The 19,410-nt window shown below is 35.2% G+C and overlaps 2 protein-coding genes across 3 annotated transcripts in view; one reads left to right on the forward strand and one right to left on the reverse strand.

Annotated features, from left to right (window-relative positions):
* LOC136033564 (rab3 GTPase-activating protein catalytic subunit-like) overlaps positions 1 to 19,410 on the reverse strand; it is a 424,515-nt gene that overhangs the window by 77,347 nt on the left and 327,758 nt on the right. The gene's annotated exons all lie outside the window — the stretch shown is intronic.
* Positions 18,806 to 19,410, forward strand: part of LOC136033565 (uncharacterized) — a 35,622-nt gene continuing 35,017 nt past the window's right edge. Inside the window, exon 1 of the mRNA XM_065714324.1 lies at positions 18,806 to 19,123. Within this exon, the coding sequence (XP_065570396.1) occupies positions 19,119 to 19,123 (5 nt within the window). The 5' untranslated portion in view covers positions 18,806 to 19,118. The remainder of the gene's footprint in view (positions 19,124 to 19,410) is intronic.

The raw sequence follows: 19,410 nt of genomic DNA on the forward strand, positions 1-19,410 counted from the left end.
TTTGATACCTTCTTTACTTTAATGCTTTTTACTTTGATAATAGGTATGATACTTTGGTACTGAAAAAAAAATCATTTTGAAATAGGGAATTTCGAAAAACCGGAGACATTGGCAGTCAAAAACAAACATAAATTAATTAAAAAAAAAACTTTCCTAAAAAGAATTTTTAAAAATAAAAATAAGACCATTTTGAACTTTAGATCAGCAAAAGTAAAAATTTATAATAATTCAAACTCAAAACGACCAGAAATTACTATTCACCAATCACGCAGTGCATTCTGCTTTTACAGTTAGGGAGGGGGCTGTAGCCAAACTCTTGATTTTAGTGACTTCTGTTCGTTTTAAGTTTGATTGCATATTCAGTTTAAGTTTTACTCGTTTTAAGATTTATTTATTCATTTATAATTGTACGTTTGTTTGCTATGATTGTTTATTTAATTTCTGTTCGTTTTGGGCTTTATTTATTCTTTAATAGTAAAAGATTTTTTGTCCGTTTTAAGCTTGATTTGCATATTCAGTTTAAGTTTTACTCGTTTGGAGGTTTTTTCATTCATTTATAATTGTACGTTTGTTTGCTATGATTGTTTATTTAATTTCTGTTCGTTTTGGGCTTTATTTATTCTTTAATAGTAAAAGATTTTTTGTCCGTTTTAAGCTTGATTTGCATATTCAGTTTAAGTTTTACTCGTTTGGAGGTTTTTTCATTCATTTATAATTGTACGTTTGTTTGCTATGATTGTTTATTTAATTTCTGTTCGTTTTGGGCTTTATTTATTCTTTAATAGTAAAATATTTTTTGTCCGTTTTAAGCTTGATTTGCATATTCAGTTTAAGTTTTACTCGTTTGGAGGTTTTTTCATTCATTTATAATTGTACGTTTGTTTGCTTTGATTGTTTATTTAATTTCTGTTCGTTTTGGGCTTTATTTATTCTTTAATAGTAAAAGATTTTTTGTCCGTTTTAAGCTTGATTTGCATATTCAGTTTAAGTTTTACTCGTTTGGAGGTTTTTTTATTCATTTATAATTGTACGTTTGTTTGCTATGATTGTTTGTTTAATTTCTGTTCGTTTTGGGCTTTATTTATTCTTTAATAGTAAAATATTTTTTGTCCGTTTTAAGCTTGATTTGCATATTCAGTTTAAGTTTTACTCGTTTGGAGGTTTTTTCATTCATTTATAATTGTATGTTTGTTTGCTATGATTGTTTGTTTAATTTCTGTTCGTTTTGGGCTTTATTTATTCTTCAATAGTAAAATATTTTTTGTCCATTTTAAGCTTGATTTGCATATTCAGTTTAAGTTTTACTCGTTTCGAGGTTTTTTCATTCATTTATAATTGTACGTTTGTTTGCTATGATTGTTTATTTAATTTCTGTTCGTTTTGGGCTTTATTTATTCTTTAATAGGAAAATATTTTTTGTCCGTTTTAAGCTTGATTTGCATATTCAGTTTAAGTTTTACTCGTTTGGAGGTTTTTTCATTCATTTATAATTGTACGTTTGTTTGCTATGATTGTTTATTTAATTTCTGTTCGTTTTGGGCTTTATTTATTCTTCAATAGTAAAATGTTTTTTGTCCGTTTTAAGCTTGATTTGCATATTCAGTTTAAGTTTTACTCGTTTGGAGGTTTTTTCATTCATTTATAATTGTACGTTTGTTTGCTATGATTGTTTATTTAATTTCTGTTCGTTTTGGGCTTTATTTATTCTTTAATAGTAAAAGACTTTTTGTCTGTTTTAAGCTTGATTTGCATATTCGGTTTAAGTTTTACTCGTTTGGAGGTTTTTTCATTCATTTATAATTGTACGTTTGTTTGCTATGATTGTTTATTTAATTTCTGTTCGTTTTGGGCTTTATTTTTTCTTCAATAGTAAAATATTTTTTGTCCGTTTTAAGCTTGATTTGCATATTCAGTTTAAGTTTTACTCGTTTGGAGGTTTTTTCATTCATTTATAATTGTACGTTTGTTTGCTATGATTGTTTATTTAATTTCTGTTCGTTTTGGGCTTTATTTATTCTTTAATAGTAAAATATTTTTTGTCCGTTTTAAGCTTGATTTGCATATTCAGTTTAAGTTTTACTCGTTTGGAGGTTTTTTCATTCATTTATAATTGTACGTTTGTTTGCTATGATTGTTTATTGATTTTTTCGGTTCGTTTTGGGCTTTATTTATTCTTTAATAGTAAAAGATTTTTTGTCCGTTTTAAGCTTGATTTGCATATTCAATCAAAGTTTTACCCGTTTTAAGATTTATTTATTAATTTATACGGCACATGCTGCATGTTTGCTATGATTTTTTAATTAATGTCTGTTCGTTTTGGGTTTTGTTTATTCTTTAATAGTAAAATATTTTTTTTCGTTTTAAGCTTGTTTTGCATATTCATTCATTTTTTATTCGCTTTAAGATTTATTTATTCGTTTATACGGCACATGCTGCATGTTTGCTATGATTTTTTATTTAATGTCTGTTCGTTTTGGGTTTTATTTATCCTTTAATAGTAAAATATTTTTTATTCGTTTTAAGCTTGATTTGCATATTCAGTCAAAATTATACTCGTTTTAAGATTTATTTATTCATTTATGTGGTACATGTTGCATGTTTGCTATGATTTTTTATTTAATTTCTCTTGTTTTATTTATATAGTAATAATAAAAGATTCTTTGTCTGTTTTAAGCTTGATTTGCATATTCAATCAAAATTTCACTAGTTTTAAGATTTATTTATTCATTTATATGGCACATGTTTGCTATGATTTTTTATTTAATTTCTGTTTGTTTTGGGTTTTATTAATTCTTTAATAGCAAAATATTTTTTTTCCGTTTTAAGCTTGATTTGCATAATCAATCAAAGTTTTACTCGTTTTAAGATTTATTTATTCGTTTATACGGCACATGCTGCATGTTTGCTATGATTTTTTATTTAATTTCTGTTCGTTTTGGGTATTATTTATTCTTTTATCCATTGTAAGCTTGATTTGCATATTTAATCAAAGTTTTACTCTTTTTAAGATTTATTTATTCATTTATATGGCACATGTTGCATGTTTGCTATGGTTTTTTATTTAATTTCTGTTCGTTTTGGGTTTTATTTGTTCTTCAATAGTAATTTTTGGTCGTTTTGACTTTGAATTATTATAGATTTTTATTTCTTCTGATTTTTAGTTCAATATGACCTTTACTTTTCGTTGAAAAACTTCTTTCAACGAAATAAAAAGAATTTCTGCAATTCAATTGAAGAATTTTTCATTCAGAAATAAGAATCTCTGCAAATTGAACTTATCTACTGAAGAACAGAAATATTACCAATTATAACTGTTTTCACTTTCAACTCCACGTCATGTCAAAGAAACATATCCTATGGCCCTCATGGGCTACATACCTTATAGGCGGAGGGATGAATTTCACCTAGTCAAAAATTTATCGAAGGATCCCCCACGGGAAGTCCGGCCAATAACACGATTAGAGCCCTAAGTTTTAGAGCCTTTGGAAAAACACCACAGATATTCTTGTAAATTATTTGGCTGTTTGGCTACTATGATGGCCTAAAAACAGATCACAGGGTCTTGTCCAGCTAGAGCTGCCAATACCGGTTCAGAAGAATAGAAAGTTGGGATTTTTCTAGTTGTCTTACGTCTTCTTATAAGGAGGCCAATTAAGGAGAGGTAAGGTGTAATCTCTTCTAATCTTGACGAATGTTACATGACGAAATCTATTCTCTCCAATACGGTATAAGGCTCCTAAGATAAGATGTAGAATCTCTGTGACCCTGATTACAAAATCAAGATGGGGCTTAGTAGGCTGGGCGGTTGCGTGAAGGGGATTTGTGCTTACAGAGGGTTGTGTGATGTGCAAACACAGAGGCATAAAAAAGAATTGGGGCCACATTCTATAAAGTTCCACGGTTAGAGTTAACCCTTAACCCAGAGTCACGTTAAAGTTTTAGTTTCGAAATCAAGGTTGTAGTTTCTAAAATTTTAACTTGTTGCATGACCTGCGCTTGTATGATATAGCAATTTTACCCCTATTTTTTTTTAAAAGTCCACAGTGATTTAACAATTCCTAAATTTAGTAGAAATTCAGTTGATTTTTGAATTATTAACTCGGCGAAAGTGATGAAAGACTTGAGAGCCAGGGCTAATTAGAGTAAAGCCATAGCCTAGATACCAAATATACAATTATGAAAACTCGATTTGTTTTTTGGACACAGTGCGCGGTAGCGATGCTACCGGCTAGAGACAGGAAACTGGTATTGGTATCTAATCAAACAGTTCGTGGTAACGAACTGTAGTAAGGAGCGACCCGGCTCAATAGTAATCAAAACTCTAAAAAATGGAATTTTGATACCAATAGCTACATCAAAAGAATTGCATTTTAATGCTGATTTTAAATATATAGGTTTCATCAAGTTTAGTCTTAACCATCAAAAGTTACGAGCCTGAGAAAATTTGTGTTATTTTAGAAAAGAGGGAGAAACACCCCCTAAAAGTCATAGAATCTTAACGAAAATCACACCATCAGATTCAGCGTATCAGAGAACCCTACTGTAGAAGTTTCAAGCTCCTATCTACAAAAATGTGGAATTTTGTATTTTTTGCCAGAAGGCAGATCACGGATACGTGTTTATTTGTTTGTTTTTTCTTTTTCCCAGGGGTGATCGTATCGACCCAGTTGTCCTAGAATGTTGCAAGAGGGCTCATTCTAACGGAAATGAAAAGTTCTAGTGCCCGTTTTAAGTGACCAAAAAATTGGAGGGCACCTAGGCCTCCTCCCACGCTAATTATTTTTCCAAAGTCAACGGATCAAAATTCTGAGATAGCCATTTTAGTCAGCGTAGTCAAAAAACCTTATAACTGTGTCTTTGGGGACGACTTACTCCCCCACAGTCCCCGTGGGAGGGGCTACAAGTTACAAACTTTGACCAGTGCTTACATTTAGTAATGGTTATTGGGAAGTGTGCAGGCGTTTTCAGTAGGATTTATTGGTTGGGGGAAGGGGTTGAGATTAGGGGGATAGGCTGGGTGAGCTTTCTATCGAGGAATTTGTCATGGTGGAAGAAAATTTTCTTGAAGGGAGCGCAGGATTTACTAGCATTTTAAAAAAAAAAAAAAAAACAATGAAAAAAGAAATATGAAAAAGTTATTTTCAGCTGGAAGTAAAGAGCAGCATTAAAACTTAAAACGAACAGAAATTATTACCCATATGGGGGGCTCACCTCCTCCTAATACCCCGCTCTTTACGCTAAAGTATTTTTAGTAATTTCAACTATTTATTTTACGGCTTTGGTGATTCAGGGGTCATTCTTAAGGAATTGGGACAAAATTTAAGCTTTAGTGTAAAGAGCGAGGTACTGACGAGGGGGCGAACCCCCTCATATATGTAATAAAAACATGAGAATACAAAACTTCTTTACGTAAGCTAATATCTTTTACTAAAAAAAAGGTTCGTAAAAAATTAAAAGTTCTAGTTGCCTTTATCTTAATCAACCAAAAAATCGGAGGGCAACTAGGCTTCCTCCCCCGCTCTTTTTTCTCAAAATCATTCGATCAAAATTATGAGAAAGCCATTTAGCAAAAAAATAATAAATATGCAAATTTCGTTTTAATTATTCCTCTGCGGAGAGCCAAAATCAAAGCATGCATTGATTGAAAAACGTTCAGAAATTAAATAAAAAAAAACAAGTTTTTTTAACTGAAAGTAAGGAGCAAAATTAAAACTTAAAACGAACATAAATTACTTCGTATATGAAAGGGGCTGCTTCCTCACCAACGCCCCGCTCTTTACGCTAAAATTTTTTACTGTTTTAAAAAGAAGAGTTGAGAGAAAGAGTCAAACTTTAGCGTCAAGAGCGGGGCGTTGGTGAGGAAGCAGCCCCTTTCATATACGAAGTAATTTCTGTTCGTTTTAAGTTTTAATTTTGCTCCTTACTTTCAGTTAAAAAACTTGCTTTTTTTATTTAATTGGTAACAGGAAACTGGTATTGGTATCTAAACTGTGTATGCAACAAAACAAAATTGCGTTCCCGCCTATGGTGTTGTAGTACGATCTACGCGTCGGAGCGGGGGCTTGGAGGAGGTGCCAAGTTCAGAGCTCTGTATTAAAAGCTTCTCATGGGAGAGATAGGAGTTTTCATTCCTGTATTGGAATTGGAATTTAAGCTGTGAGCAAAGTCAAGGCAGATAGTCTTTGTAAAAGGCAAAGCTGGCATAAATTTTTCAGAGTTGTATAGAAATGATTATTTTCACTTCTTGATGATATCCTATCCTCCATTCTAGGGCAGAACTAAGGTAGATAGCCGTACAGTAAAGCTAATTCAAATTTAGAAAACATTTTCCAAATTCCTAACCCCGGGTTGATGGAGAGATTTTTCAGAACTGGGCATCTGGGTAGCCTACTTGTCTACCTAATACTCTTCTAATATGTTTTTCTGACACTTTATCCTAATGAAATATAATTAAGCATGATACAAATACTTCAGAACAAAATTTTGGTTATATATTTGCACATTAGCGGTGGGGTAAAGTACAGCAGGACTGTATCCCTAATGTGTTAGGTACAATTATTGTGCATATTATGCAGTAAGAATTGTTTTCTAGCTTCAAACTGTCTAATAATTTACCCCTCCCCCCTAATATGCCAATAAAAAACGTAAAGGTAAAGGATACGGCATTAGACTTTACAGTCCTTACCGGCAGTGCTGATCTCCGTTTCTTGGCCCTTCAGCCAGGAAGTGCAATGGTGGGTTGGGGGCCAGCCATCCTGTGCTTTCGCACACCCTTCCTGTTTACCTTCCCCAGATTTCTCCAGGTACCCATTCACTGACCCCCGTCCCAAACTGAAGAATTGGTTACACTGGGATTCGAACCCACGTCTTCTCAGACAAAGGATCCCGTATCCAGCGCACCAACCCACTCGGCCAGGACGGCCAGGAATATGCTAATAAATAGCCCAAATCATATATTTGCCATCTATTCTGTCACTTCTCTTTGTCTCGTCTTATCAACAACTAGACCTGTAGGGCATAGATCGTACAAGTACCGACATCTGTTTTTTTTTATATCTGTAGTGCAACCCAATTTCAAAGTTAGCCTTTAAATGAGCTTCCCATATTCTACTGAGAAATCTGAACAGCAGCTTAAGCTTATTATATGCAAGTACACGCTGTTTTTATAATCTCCTACGTTATGTTTTAAGCAAACGTCAAGAATACCTTTATGTATATGACAGAACATTTTAAAAGAGCGGTTACTAACATTTAAATGCTATTTTTACTTGAAGGTGAATGCCCTATTCACATGAAAAAAAAGCAAACAAAACAAAAAACAAGCAAACCGGTAGAAATGTGTTCCCTCGACTGCCGCTACAAGCGTCTCCAACGGTGTGTGTGTAACTGAGCCACCGTGTAACTGAAGCACCGTGGAATTGAACCACCGTATAACCGAACCACCGTGCAAGTGAACACGCGAATAGCTGAACCACGGGGCAATTGAACCCCATTTAACTAAACCCTCGTGCAACTAAACCCCCATACGGATAGACCTATTTAACTGAATCCTCGTGAAATTGAACCCCAGTGCAACTGAACCACCGTCCAACTGAGCCCTCGTGTAACTGAACCGTCTTGCAACTGAAATGCTGAACTCAGTTTTTCAGTATTCTAAAAATATGAGACAATATCATTGGGTAAAACACAAGTTAGAATTTTTACATGTTCAACCTTGTTGGAATTGTTTGTTTCTTAAAGTCATGATATAAACACCTGTCAAGATCATTCATAAATAAGGCTTTGCTTTATTTTTGCAAAAAAAGAAGATCCAATGTCACAAACAGTAAAGCTGATGTATTTCTCCTTTTTTCAGATGAATCAGACCTTTCTGGACGTTAATAAAGAAATATATTTAATGAAAATATTTGAACTTTATGAATCTAGACAACAAATTTTGAGCAGATATCCTTGAGGAGATTCCAGCTAAAATGAATACCATCAGGTTTACACACTCAGCTGCTATCGACACTGTTGTCGTATCAGCTGTTCTGCAGATACGTCGTTTTGTAAAACTGATGCAAAAGCACCTCATGATTAAGTTGAAGAGGTTCCTAAACATTTTCCGAACGATGTTATGGCTGATACAATCTGCCATAGTAGATATTGCTGGTGTTTCCTTTTCACAACCAATAAAGGAAAAAATGTTTTTTGATTGTGTTTGGCATTCTTCTCGACATTTCCCTAAGATTTGACCTTAATACTCTATGCTTTTTTTATTTATAAGATCAAACATACAATTTTTGACAAAAAAACACCTTTTATGTTAAAAATAAGCCCTTACAGCCCTTGCACCAGGGACTGTGAACCCTAGAGGCATAGTTATTTAAACTTTGAACTGTCGTAAACAAAATGGCCACCTCAAAATTATCGATCAAATGTATTCAGGGAAAAGAGGGTGGGGGTGGAAGCCCTTCGATCACTTTTAGCTCTTAAAAAGTGCTCTGGAACTTTTAGTTTCTAATTGAATGAGCACCCCCCCCCCAAGTTCATATACAAATCTTTTTCATAAAAAAACTTATGTGTTAACATTCAGTAGCTAGCTTAGCTTACAGCCCTGCTCCAGGAGCCGCTGGCGGGATTGTTAACTCCAGAGGCATGGCTATTTGACCTTTAGACTATTTAAAAAAATATTATTGTTTTCAATTGTGATCAGATGCATTTGGGGGGGGGGGATGGTGGTTAAGAAGGAGAGACTGATTGTCCTCTGATTACGCTTGATCCTTCGAAGTCGAACTTGAAATTCCAATTTCCAATCGAATGAGCCTTATCGAAAGTAAGTACAACCATCTCTTGTATAAAATTAAATAAAAAAAACTAGTTTTTTAAACTGAAAGTAAGGAGTGATATTAAAACTTAAAACGGACAGAAATTACTCCGTATATGAAATGGGTTGTCCCCTCCGCAATCCCTTGCTCTTTACGCTAAAGTTTTTAATTGTTTTAAAAAGTAGAATTGTGACAAAGAATCAAACTTTAGCGTAAAGAGCAAGGGATTGCGGAGGGGCAACCCATTTCATATACGGAGTAATTTCTGTCCGTTTTAAGTTTTAATATTGCTCCTTACTTTCAATTTAAAAAACTAGCTTTTTTTATTTAATTTCTGAACGTTTTTGAATTAACGCATTTTTGATTTTGGCTCTCCGCACATTAATTAGTAAAATGAAACTTGCATATTAATGTTTTTGGGCTAAACGGCTTTCTCTTAGTTTTGATCAGACGATTTTGAGAAATAAGGGATGGGGAAGGAGGACTAGTTGCCCTCCAATTTTTCGGTTACTTAAAAAGGCAACTAGAACTTTTAATTTTTAACGAAAGATTTTATTAGTAAAAAATATACGTAACTTAAGAATTAACTTACGTAACAAACTTTTATGCTCTTATATTTTTTATTATGTATATGAGGGGGTTTGTCCCCTCGTTAATACCTCACCTTTTACACTAAATCTTAAGTTTTGTCCCAATTCTTTAAGAATGACCCCTGAATCAGAAAGGCCGTGGAATAAATAGTTGAAATTACTAAAAACATTTAGCATAAAGAGCAAGGTATTTATCTCATCCTAAATACCTCGCTCTTTATGCTAAAGTATTTTTAGAACCCCTCATATGCGTAATAATCTCTGTTAGTTTTAAGTTTTAATGCTACTCTTTACTTTCAGTTGAAAAACTTTTTCGTGTTTATATTTTCATTGTTTTTTTATTATAGTAATGCTAGAAAATCCCACGCCCTTTTCATTGAATTTCTCTTCCCCCATGACATGTTCCTCCAAGAGAAGATCCTACCACATAGCCTCCTCCACTCAACCCCACCCCAGACCAAAGAAATCCCCCTGAAAACGTCTGTGCACTTCCCAATGACCATTACTGTATGTAAACACTGGACAAAGTTTGTAACTTGCAGCCCCTCCCCCAGGGACTGTGGAGGAGTGAGTCATTCCAAAGACATAGGTAATATGGTTTTCGACTATGTGGAGCAAAATGGCTATCTCAAAATTTGGATCCGTTGACTTTGGGAAAAAAATGAGCGTGGGAGGGGGCCTAGGTGCCCTCCAATTTTTTTGGTCACTTAAAAAGGGCACTAGAAATTTTCATTTCCGTTAGAATGAGCCCTCTTGCGAGATTCTAGGACCACTTGGTCGATACGATGACCCCTGGAAAAAAAAAAAATAAATAAACACGAACCCGTGATCTGTCTTCTGGCAAAAAATACGAAATTCCACGTTTTTGTAGATAGGAGCTTGAAATTTTTGCTATAGGGTTCTCTTATACGCTGAACACGATGGTGTGATTTTCGTTAAGATTCTGTGACTTTTATTCACGTTTCTTAATCACGTTTTGTTGTCTGATTGGAAATTGAAAGTTTTAGTGCCCTTTTTAAAAGTAAAACGTATTTGGAGGGCAACCAGCCCCCTGGGATAAATACCTACTATGGAAAACACTTCTGAAAAACACCTCCCCGTGAAAAATCTCCCCTCGAAAAATACTCTTTGTGATTGGTTGGTATCCAATCACTTTTGATTTATTAAAAAAAAAGACTAGAACGAACTGCCTGAGGAGTAAAAAACAATTTCTAACTCCATCCTCCTCTCATTTCTCCCTTAAAGCTAATTCTATATAAATCCGGAGACTCAAAGAGAGCTGAGATGTGTTGGCGTTAAAATACAACCTTTGAGGTAACACTTTCTCTCCCTAGCTACAAAGCAATCAGAGAACCCCAGTGCAGAAGTTGAAGTACCTTTATAAGTTTTGTAATTTGTCCATTGCTTACAGATAGTGTTGGTTAATGGGAAACATACGGACATTTTTCGCGTGGGAGTTTTCAGAAAAGGGGGGGGGATTTCTGGAGGATTTTCCGTGATAAAAATATATTTTGCACGGGGAGGGGGCAAGACTTACACATACATTCCTCTTTTCCACTTTCCTTAGCATATACCAATTAAATGAAAAAAAAAATGACAGAACTCGAATAAAATATTCAAACTTGGAAAACAACATTATCCGCGAGGGGGTATCTTCTAGGGAAATTTTTTTGATGGAAGAGAGGGGGGTAAACACCTAGACCCGTAGACAGTGACAGGGTGAAGGGAACCCTCATTAACAAGCATAAAACAGGAGAAATAAATCGGGCTTTAGAAGTTTTTGACGTCCAATTTTCTTTGGTTTTGTGACAGCAAAAGATAATTTATTTTTTATTAATCATCTTGACAGTCATTTATATCATGACTAAAAAGCAAATCCAACAAGGCTGAGCATGTATTGATTCTAACTTGTGTTTTACCCAATGTAAGTACGGTGGATGAGTTGCACGGTTGTTCAGTCGGATTGTGGTTCAGTTGCTCAGTGGTCCAGTTTCACGGTAGTTCAGTTGCATTGGGGTTCAGTTTAGTTAAATGGGGTTGAGTCGCACGGGGGTTGAGTTGGACGAGGGCTCAGTTAAATAGGGTTCAGTTGCACAAGGGTTGAGTTACGCGGGGGTTCAGTTACGTGAGGACTCAGTTACACGGGGCTCTGTTGCAAGTTAGTGCAGTTGCACTGTGGTTCAGTTGCACGATGGTTCAGCTGCACGATGGTTCAGCTCCACGGGGGTTCAGCTGCACGGTGATTCACTTATAGTGGTTCAGTTGCTCGGGGTTCAGGTATACGGTGGTTCAATTGCAATGGAACCGTCTCCAATAGAGGATGTATTGAAAGAAATTAGTATTTTAAAATAACATTTTAAAATAGAGGACGCAATTAACTTGTCATTTTTACTTGAAGGTTGAATGCTCTATTTTACAGAAAAAATGTAGAAGAGAAAAAATTGATAATTTTTTCGATTTTTTCGTTGTCGATACAAGCATTCATTAGACCTCTCATGGATTACAAACTGATTTGGTCATCACTTCCCTTTCTGGACCATTGGTTTCATACTGCAATTAATAAAAAAAAAATCGGAAAAAGAAGTTTTTCAACGAAAAGTAAAGGCTATACTGTACTTTAGATCAGCAGAAATAAAAACCTATAATAATTCAAACTCAAAACGAACAGAAATTACTATTAAAGAATAAATGAAACCCAAAACGAAGAGAAATTAAATAAAAAATCATAGCAAACAAACATGCAACAAACATGCCATACAAATGTGAGTAAAACTTAAACTGTATATGCAGATGATGCTTACAAAAACTTTTAATGAAATCCAAAACAAACAGAAATTAAATAAACAATCATAGCAAAAGAACCTTTTGATGCCTTTGATCTGGTAACCTTTTGTTCACTTTGGCTCTCAAACAAGAACTAGAAGTTTCCGTTTCTAACCGAATGATTTCCCTCCAAAGTTAATATGACCATTCCTTCCACTAAAACCTTGTATGTTAACAAACGGCAACTTAGTTAAGTTACAATCCTTACCCCAAGGGTAATGGAGGATTTCTCACCCCCTAAGTTATAGTTATTTGAATTTTTGACTATTTTGAACGAAATGGCTATTTCAAAAATTTAATCGAAATACTTCAAAAAAATTGCGAGAGGGCTGGAGGTTGGCTACCCTTTGATCACTTTTGATTCTTAAAAAGGCAAAAGAAATCCCGATTTCTAATCGAATGAGCCTTCTCCAAAGACTATAGGACCAAACCTCGCATAAAAACTTTATATTTTTACAATGGGTAACTGCCATCAATTTATAGCTCTTTCCCCTAAGGGCTGGGGGTTGAGTCAAAGCCTGAATTGTATCTTTTTTACATTTGGACTATTTTCAATAAAATGGCTATCTCAAAATATGAGTCTGATAGATTCAAGGAAAAAAGGGGGTGAGGGCTAGCTACTCTCCGATCACTTTTGACTCTTAAAAAGGAGCTAAAAGTTTCAAGTTAACCCAAGGTACTGTTATATAACATTGCACTATTTTGAGCACAATGGCTATCTCATATTTTGGTTGGATGCATTTGGAAAAAAGAGGGCGTGGGGAGGGACCTGTTGCTCTCCGATCAGTTTTGGCTCTAATAATAGGGAACTAGAACTTTCAATTTTCAATCAAATGAACCTCCTCCAAAGTTTACACGACTATTCCCTTCCATAAAACCTTACATGCCCCCAGGGAATAAAGTAAAACCCCTAAATCCAGGCTTTGCAGGGCAGTGTAAACCCTAGAGATATTGCTGTATGATACATGAACGATTTTGAACATAATGGCTATTTCAAAATCCCGGGGCAAAGGATAGGGGTGGGGTGGGAGTATTTTCGGGGGGTAAACGCTAGGGAGGCAGATATTATCCATGAGGGGTATTATCCGGGGGTGGTAAACGCCAATGGGGGGACAAACTCCGGCCACCCTAGATGCCTTCTGATCACATTTGACTCTTAAAAAAGGGAACTGGAGCTTTCAATTTCCAATCAAATGAGCCCCTCTGAAGTTTATATTCCATGCTCTGGGGGGTTGTGTCGACAACTGAGTTTTTGTTATTTGGTCTTTAAACTATTTTTAACAAAATGTCTATCTCAAAATCTTTATCGGACGCATTTGGAGAAAAGGGCTAAAAGGCTAAATAGATACCACTATAGAGTTGCCTTTCAAATTATTGCAAAGATTTCAAATTATTACTGCCAGAAAAAAAACGCGAAAGCAAACCTAAGCAGTCATCGTATGGACCAAATCTAAGAGTTTTTAGCCCCCCAAAAATTGGTACCAGAGGTGGGGGCATAGGTAGGTGGAAGGGCTTGTAATCTGGGTCTCCTCAAATTATAAATGTTTATGAATTTCTGGGCACTTCTTGCTCAAATTATCAAATTAATTTTTTTTTCATTATTATACCTCCCCTTCTCCCCCTCAAAAGAATATGTTCTTTGGTGCATACCTGCCCGAAATCTGGACATATTTCAAAAATAGGAATTAAAATCAATTGATTCTGAATTAAAATCAAGTAGTTGTGGACGTCAAGTCATGGCTAATTGTAGAAAAAGCCAAGACAGATAGTCCGATTGAGTGAGAGGCAAATCTGGCATAGGCCCTTATTAGAATCGTATAAAAATGATGTCGGTTCATTTGTTAATAGGTAAGTCTATCTACCATCCATCCATTCGTCATTTCTAGGGCAGAACTAAGATAGATAGTCATTGAACTAAGATAATCATAGAACTTATATGGCATGCCCGCCATAGTTGGTTCTGTCGTCTCAGCACGATTCCAGAATATTTTAGCAGACACTTAGTCTTTTCAAATTATACAATCCACTAAAGATCTTTAAAGAACAATCCACTAAAGATTCTTATTAGAATAATTAGACTTCATATTAGTATTAAAACTATAGAAACCAAGACTTCAGAAAAACTCCCGTTTTCTCAAATAAATTTGTGAGTAATAGGTGTGGGTAATGTGACTAAACAATGTGTGTAATATGCACATGGCAATAATGAAAGATACTGAATTTTACCTTCTAAGCAAGTCCATCTGGAGAGCAGATTTACACGACTATTCTAAGTTCGTAACGTAATTAACACGTAACTACAATTTTTATGTTGACATACATTTTGGTTATTTCAAGAATAGACATTCTAAACACCGTGTGAGGTCTGAATTTTATTCAGTTAATTCTTAGAAGAACCTTAAGCAACATACGGAACAGGTATACAAGTAAATGACAATAACATTCAAGGGGATAGAAAGGGACTCTGAGGCCAGCTCCTTGAAATCTCAAGATTTTGTCAATATTTTCCTCTGATGGGATAGGTATACAAGTAAATGACAATAACACTCAAGGGGATGGAAAGGGACTCTGAGGCCAGCTCCTTGAAACCTCAAGATTTTGTCAATATTTTCCTATGATGGAACAGGTATACAAGTAAATTACAATAGCACTCAAGAAGATAGAACGGGACTCTGAGGCCAGCTCCATGAAATCTCAAGATTTTGTCAATATTGACAATCTCATTGACAATATTAAATCTCAAGATTTGTCAATATTCTATGATGGAACAGGTATACAAGTAAATTACAATAACACTCAAGAGGATAGAAAGGGACTCTGAGGCCAGCTCCTTGAAATCTCAAGATTTTGTCAATACTTTCCTATGATGGAACAGGTATACAAGTAAATGACAATAACACTCAAGGGGATAAATAGGGACTCTGAGGCCGGTTCTTTGAAATCTCAAGATTTTGTCAATATTTTCCTATGATAGAACAGGTATACAAGTAAATTACAATAACACTCAAGAGGATAGAAAGGGACTCTGAGGCCAGCTCCTTGAAATCTCGAGATTTTGTCAATACTTTCCTATGATAAAACAGGTATACGAATAATATTGTTCAGCAAAGATAGAATTGTACGGAGGGTGATATTCCACGTAAGAGGAACTTTCCACGGAGGAGTTTCCCGTCATGGAAGGGAATTTTTCATGAACGGAGATGGTTGATCTACCGGCATTATTTGAAAAACGATCAGAAATTAAAAAAAAAAAGTTTTAGTAAAGAGCGAAGTTGAAACTTAAAACAAACAAAAAATATTGCTTCACAGTCACTTAAAATGATATATATATATATATATATATATATATATATATATATATATATATATATATATATATATATATATAAATAAATAAACTGACTGATAACGTTACATAAAATAAGATTAAAAATACCGATTATATTTCCATATACAAAACTAGCGCTTTACTGCAAACACATAAGCCGAGGGGTTTAAAAGTGAGAACGTAGCGTCACAACAACAAACTAATCTGTGAAGCCTTTCACTGTCATCTTTTTTTCTTGTTTTTTTTTATCTTTTCTTTCTCTTTTTGCCAAAAATTTGAAGAATTAGTGAATCATGTGAGAATTATTCGAACAAAATCGTACAAACAATGAAGTTATAGAAGCGTATATTGAGCTTCCCCCTACCTTCCTGTCTCCTTTTCGTCCTTTTCACACACTAAGTTTCTAAATTTTTTTATTGTAACCGTTTTTGTATCAAACTAATTAGGATAAAGTCGTCATAAACCAGTCAGCTTTAAAATAAAATTCGGAAGGTATTTACTTATTTACTATCTTAAGCATGCATACACTTGGGGACATTACTAACAAAAATGTTAGTGGGAGGGGGCAAGGGATTTTACCGACTGTTTTTTGTCAACAATTAGCATAATGTATACTTCGAAGATAATCCATAAAATCACTGCACAATTCGGTAAAACCGCTGCATTTACCAACCGAGATTCAGATTTCGGTACATATCATTTGAATATTTTAATGCTCTTTATTTCCACTATTTTCCAAATGAAAAGTTGCGGAAAACTATAAACACACAGCAGAGGTCTGCTGCATTTACCAACCGAGTTCGAATTTTCTGTAAATGACATAACAGTATTTTGTGGTCTTATTTAACCGAACGAAGAATTTTAGCGGCGTCGGAAAAATTATGGCGCTTCGCTTCACGATTTGCCGACTTATATTTTTTTTACCGTGTGACCAAAACATTGGGGGGGGGGGAACCCCCCCAATTTAATGTCGCTCCTTAGTTTTAATGTCGCTCCTTAGTTTCATTTCAAAAAACTTGTTTTTTTTATTTAATTTCTGAAAGTTTTTGAATTAATGCATGTCTGATTTTGGCTCTCTGTACATAAATTATTAAAATGAAAGTTGCATATTAATTCTTTTTTTGGCTAAATGGCTTTCTCTTAGTTTTGATCAGACAATTTTGAGAAATAAGGGGTGGGGAAGGAGGCCTAGTTGCCCTCCAATTTTTCGGTTACTTAAAAAGGCAACTAGATCTTTTAATTTTAACGAACGTTTTCATTAGTAATAAACATACGCAACTTAAGAATTAACTTACGTAACAAACTTTTATATTCTTATATTTTTGATTATATATATGAGGGGGTTGGTCCCCTCGTTAATGCCTCGCTCTTCACACTAAATCCTGTTTTGTCCCAATTCTTTAAGAATGACCCCTGAATCAGAAAGGCCGTAGAATAAATAGTTGAAATTACTTAAATTTTTTTTAGCATAAAGAGCGAAGTACTTATCTCCTCCTAAATACATCGCTCTTTATGCTAAAGTATTTTTAGAACCCCTCATATGCGTAATAATCTCTGTTCGTTTTAAGTTTTAATGCTTCTCCTTACTTTCAATTGAAAAACCTTTTCATGTTTATATTTTCATTGTTTTTTTTTTAAATAGTAATGCTAGAAAATCCTGCACCCTTTTCATTGAATTTCTCTTCCCCCATTAAATATTCCTCCAAGGAAAGATCCTCCCATATAGCCCCCTCCCCTGAGCCCGACACCCAAACCAAAAAAATCCCCGTGATAACGTCGGTACACTTCCCAGTAACCATTACTGTATGTAAACATTGGTCAAATTTTGTAACTTGCAGCCCCTCCCCCAGGGATTGTGGGGGGTAAGTCATCCCCAAAGACATAGTTATTATGGTTTTCGACTATGTGGAACAAAATGCCTATCTCAAAATTTTGATCCGTTGACTTTGGGAAAAATGAGCGTGGGAGGGGGCCTAGGTGCCCTCCAATTTTTTTATCACTTAAAAAGGGCACTAGAACTTTTCATTTCCGTTAGAATGAGCCCTCTTGCAACACTCTAGGACCACTTGGTCGATACGATGACCCATGGGAAAAAAAAACAAAAAACAAACAAACAAACAAATAAACACGCACGCGTGATTTGTCTTCTTGCAAAAAATAGGAAATCCCACATTTTTGTAGACTGGACCTTGACATTTTTTCTATAGGGTTTTCTGATACGCTGAATGCGATGGCGTGATTTTCGTTAAGATCCTATGACTTTTAGGGGGTGTTTCCCCCTATTTTCCAAAATAAGGCAAATTTTCTCAGGCTCGTAACTTTTGATGACCAGGACGAAATTTGATGAAACTTATATATTTAAAATCAGCATAAAAATCCGATTCTTTTGATATATCTTTTAGCATCGAAATTCCGTTTTTTAGAGTTTCGTTTACTATTGAGCCGGGTCGCTCCTTACTACAGTTCGTTACCACGAACTGTTTGATAGGGTAAAGCCCAGAAAGGTAAAGAATAGAATGATTTGAAAAAGTACATTAGAGCTTAACAGAGGCAATAAATCGCTAAGGCTAGGTATAAGTGAAGATGAAAAGATAACGTTGGGTAAAGAAAAGACCAATCAAGTGGATAGCTTCACTTACCTTGGCAGCAGTATTAGTAAACACGGACCTAGGGGGTGGAGGGAGTATGAGCCCTGGGTGGCGAAACAAGCTTAAATTGTAATATTAACAGGCAGAAATGTTGATGTTTATAGTATTGACAGGTTGGCAAAGTCTGCAGTTGCCCCCCCTAAGAATAAAACTTAACTCTGGATCTACCCAGCTTAAAAGGAATGCGTAGAGCGTATGTCACTCGATATTTCACTGTTATAAATAAGGTATTATGGAGCAAAGAATAAGCGAAAAAATCCATGCAATTACTTTATGTCAAACAAAAGTTAATATAAGAAATGCTGGAGGTCAATTGAAAATGCCAAAAACTTTCTATTTTTCATTGACTATGCCCATGGCAAACGGTACAATATTTCTACCATAATAAATCAGAACCGTAGACGTTCATTGATAGAAATAAACATGCAAAGAATATGATCACATGTCTCAATTGAATGCAAGCTGATCCAGCCCAGTCTTCAGCTCTCACTAAACTAAGCCCTCCAGTCTAAAAAAGGCAGAAATGTAAAGTAGTAAACTATCGAAAGCTTCAAATGCGTTGCGAACCTTCCACCACTTGGTGTACACAGGAAAACCCCTGTTGCTCTACCACGCTTGGCGTATTCCGCGCCTGACATAGGCACACTTTCCGCATTCGGGCCCTCTTCACTTCACGCATGGTGCGATTCAACCACCATTCGAACACACCAGAAGGTGCATATAATTTTAGAAAGTGATCAACCCCTCGAAAACTCCGTCCTAAAAATTCCAAATTGAGACACCTGCTTGCCAGCGAAACTTAGCCGAAAGGTAACCAAGATACTCTGGCTGATGCTGGAATTGCAAAAAGATCTTTGAATCAGTCGACCCGTGAATGAGTATCTTCTCATGCTGATAATCGTAGGATCTAATCAACGCAACTATGGGGTGAGTTGACCTAGTAACCTACTACTATCAACATCACCATAATTACCGATTGTACCCTCAATATACCTTCTGTTAACCGAGTTCAAGTTTTATAACTAACATGAGTGGTAGTTGATTGGTTTCATTTGATTTGATTGGTATTGGTATATATTATGATCCAAGCATGTAATCATGAAGGGGGGGGGGTCAAACCCTTGATTTATAATCATGGACAATAACCCTAGTCTAGATGCTTCTTCCTATCTTAGAAAGTAATTGAGTTAGGTGAATGAAGCTTCCAGGGCTAA

Source organism: Artemia franciscana, chromosome 12 (assembly GCF_032884065.1).
Source record: "Artemia franciscana chromosome 12, ASM3288406v1, whole genome shotgun sequence".
Taxonomy (NCBI): domain Eukaryota; kingdom Metazoa; phylum Arthropoda; class Branchiopoda; order Anostraca; family Artemiidae; genus Artemia; species Artemia franciscana.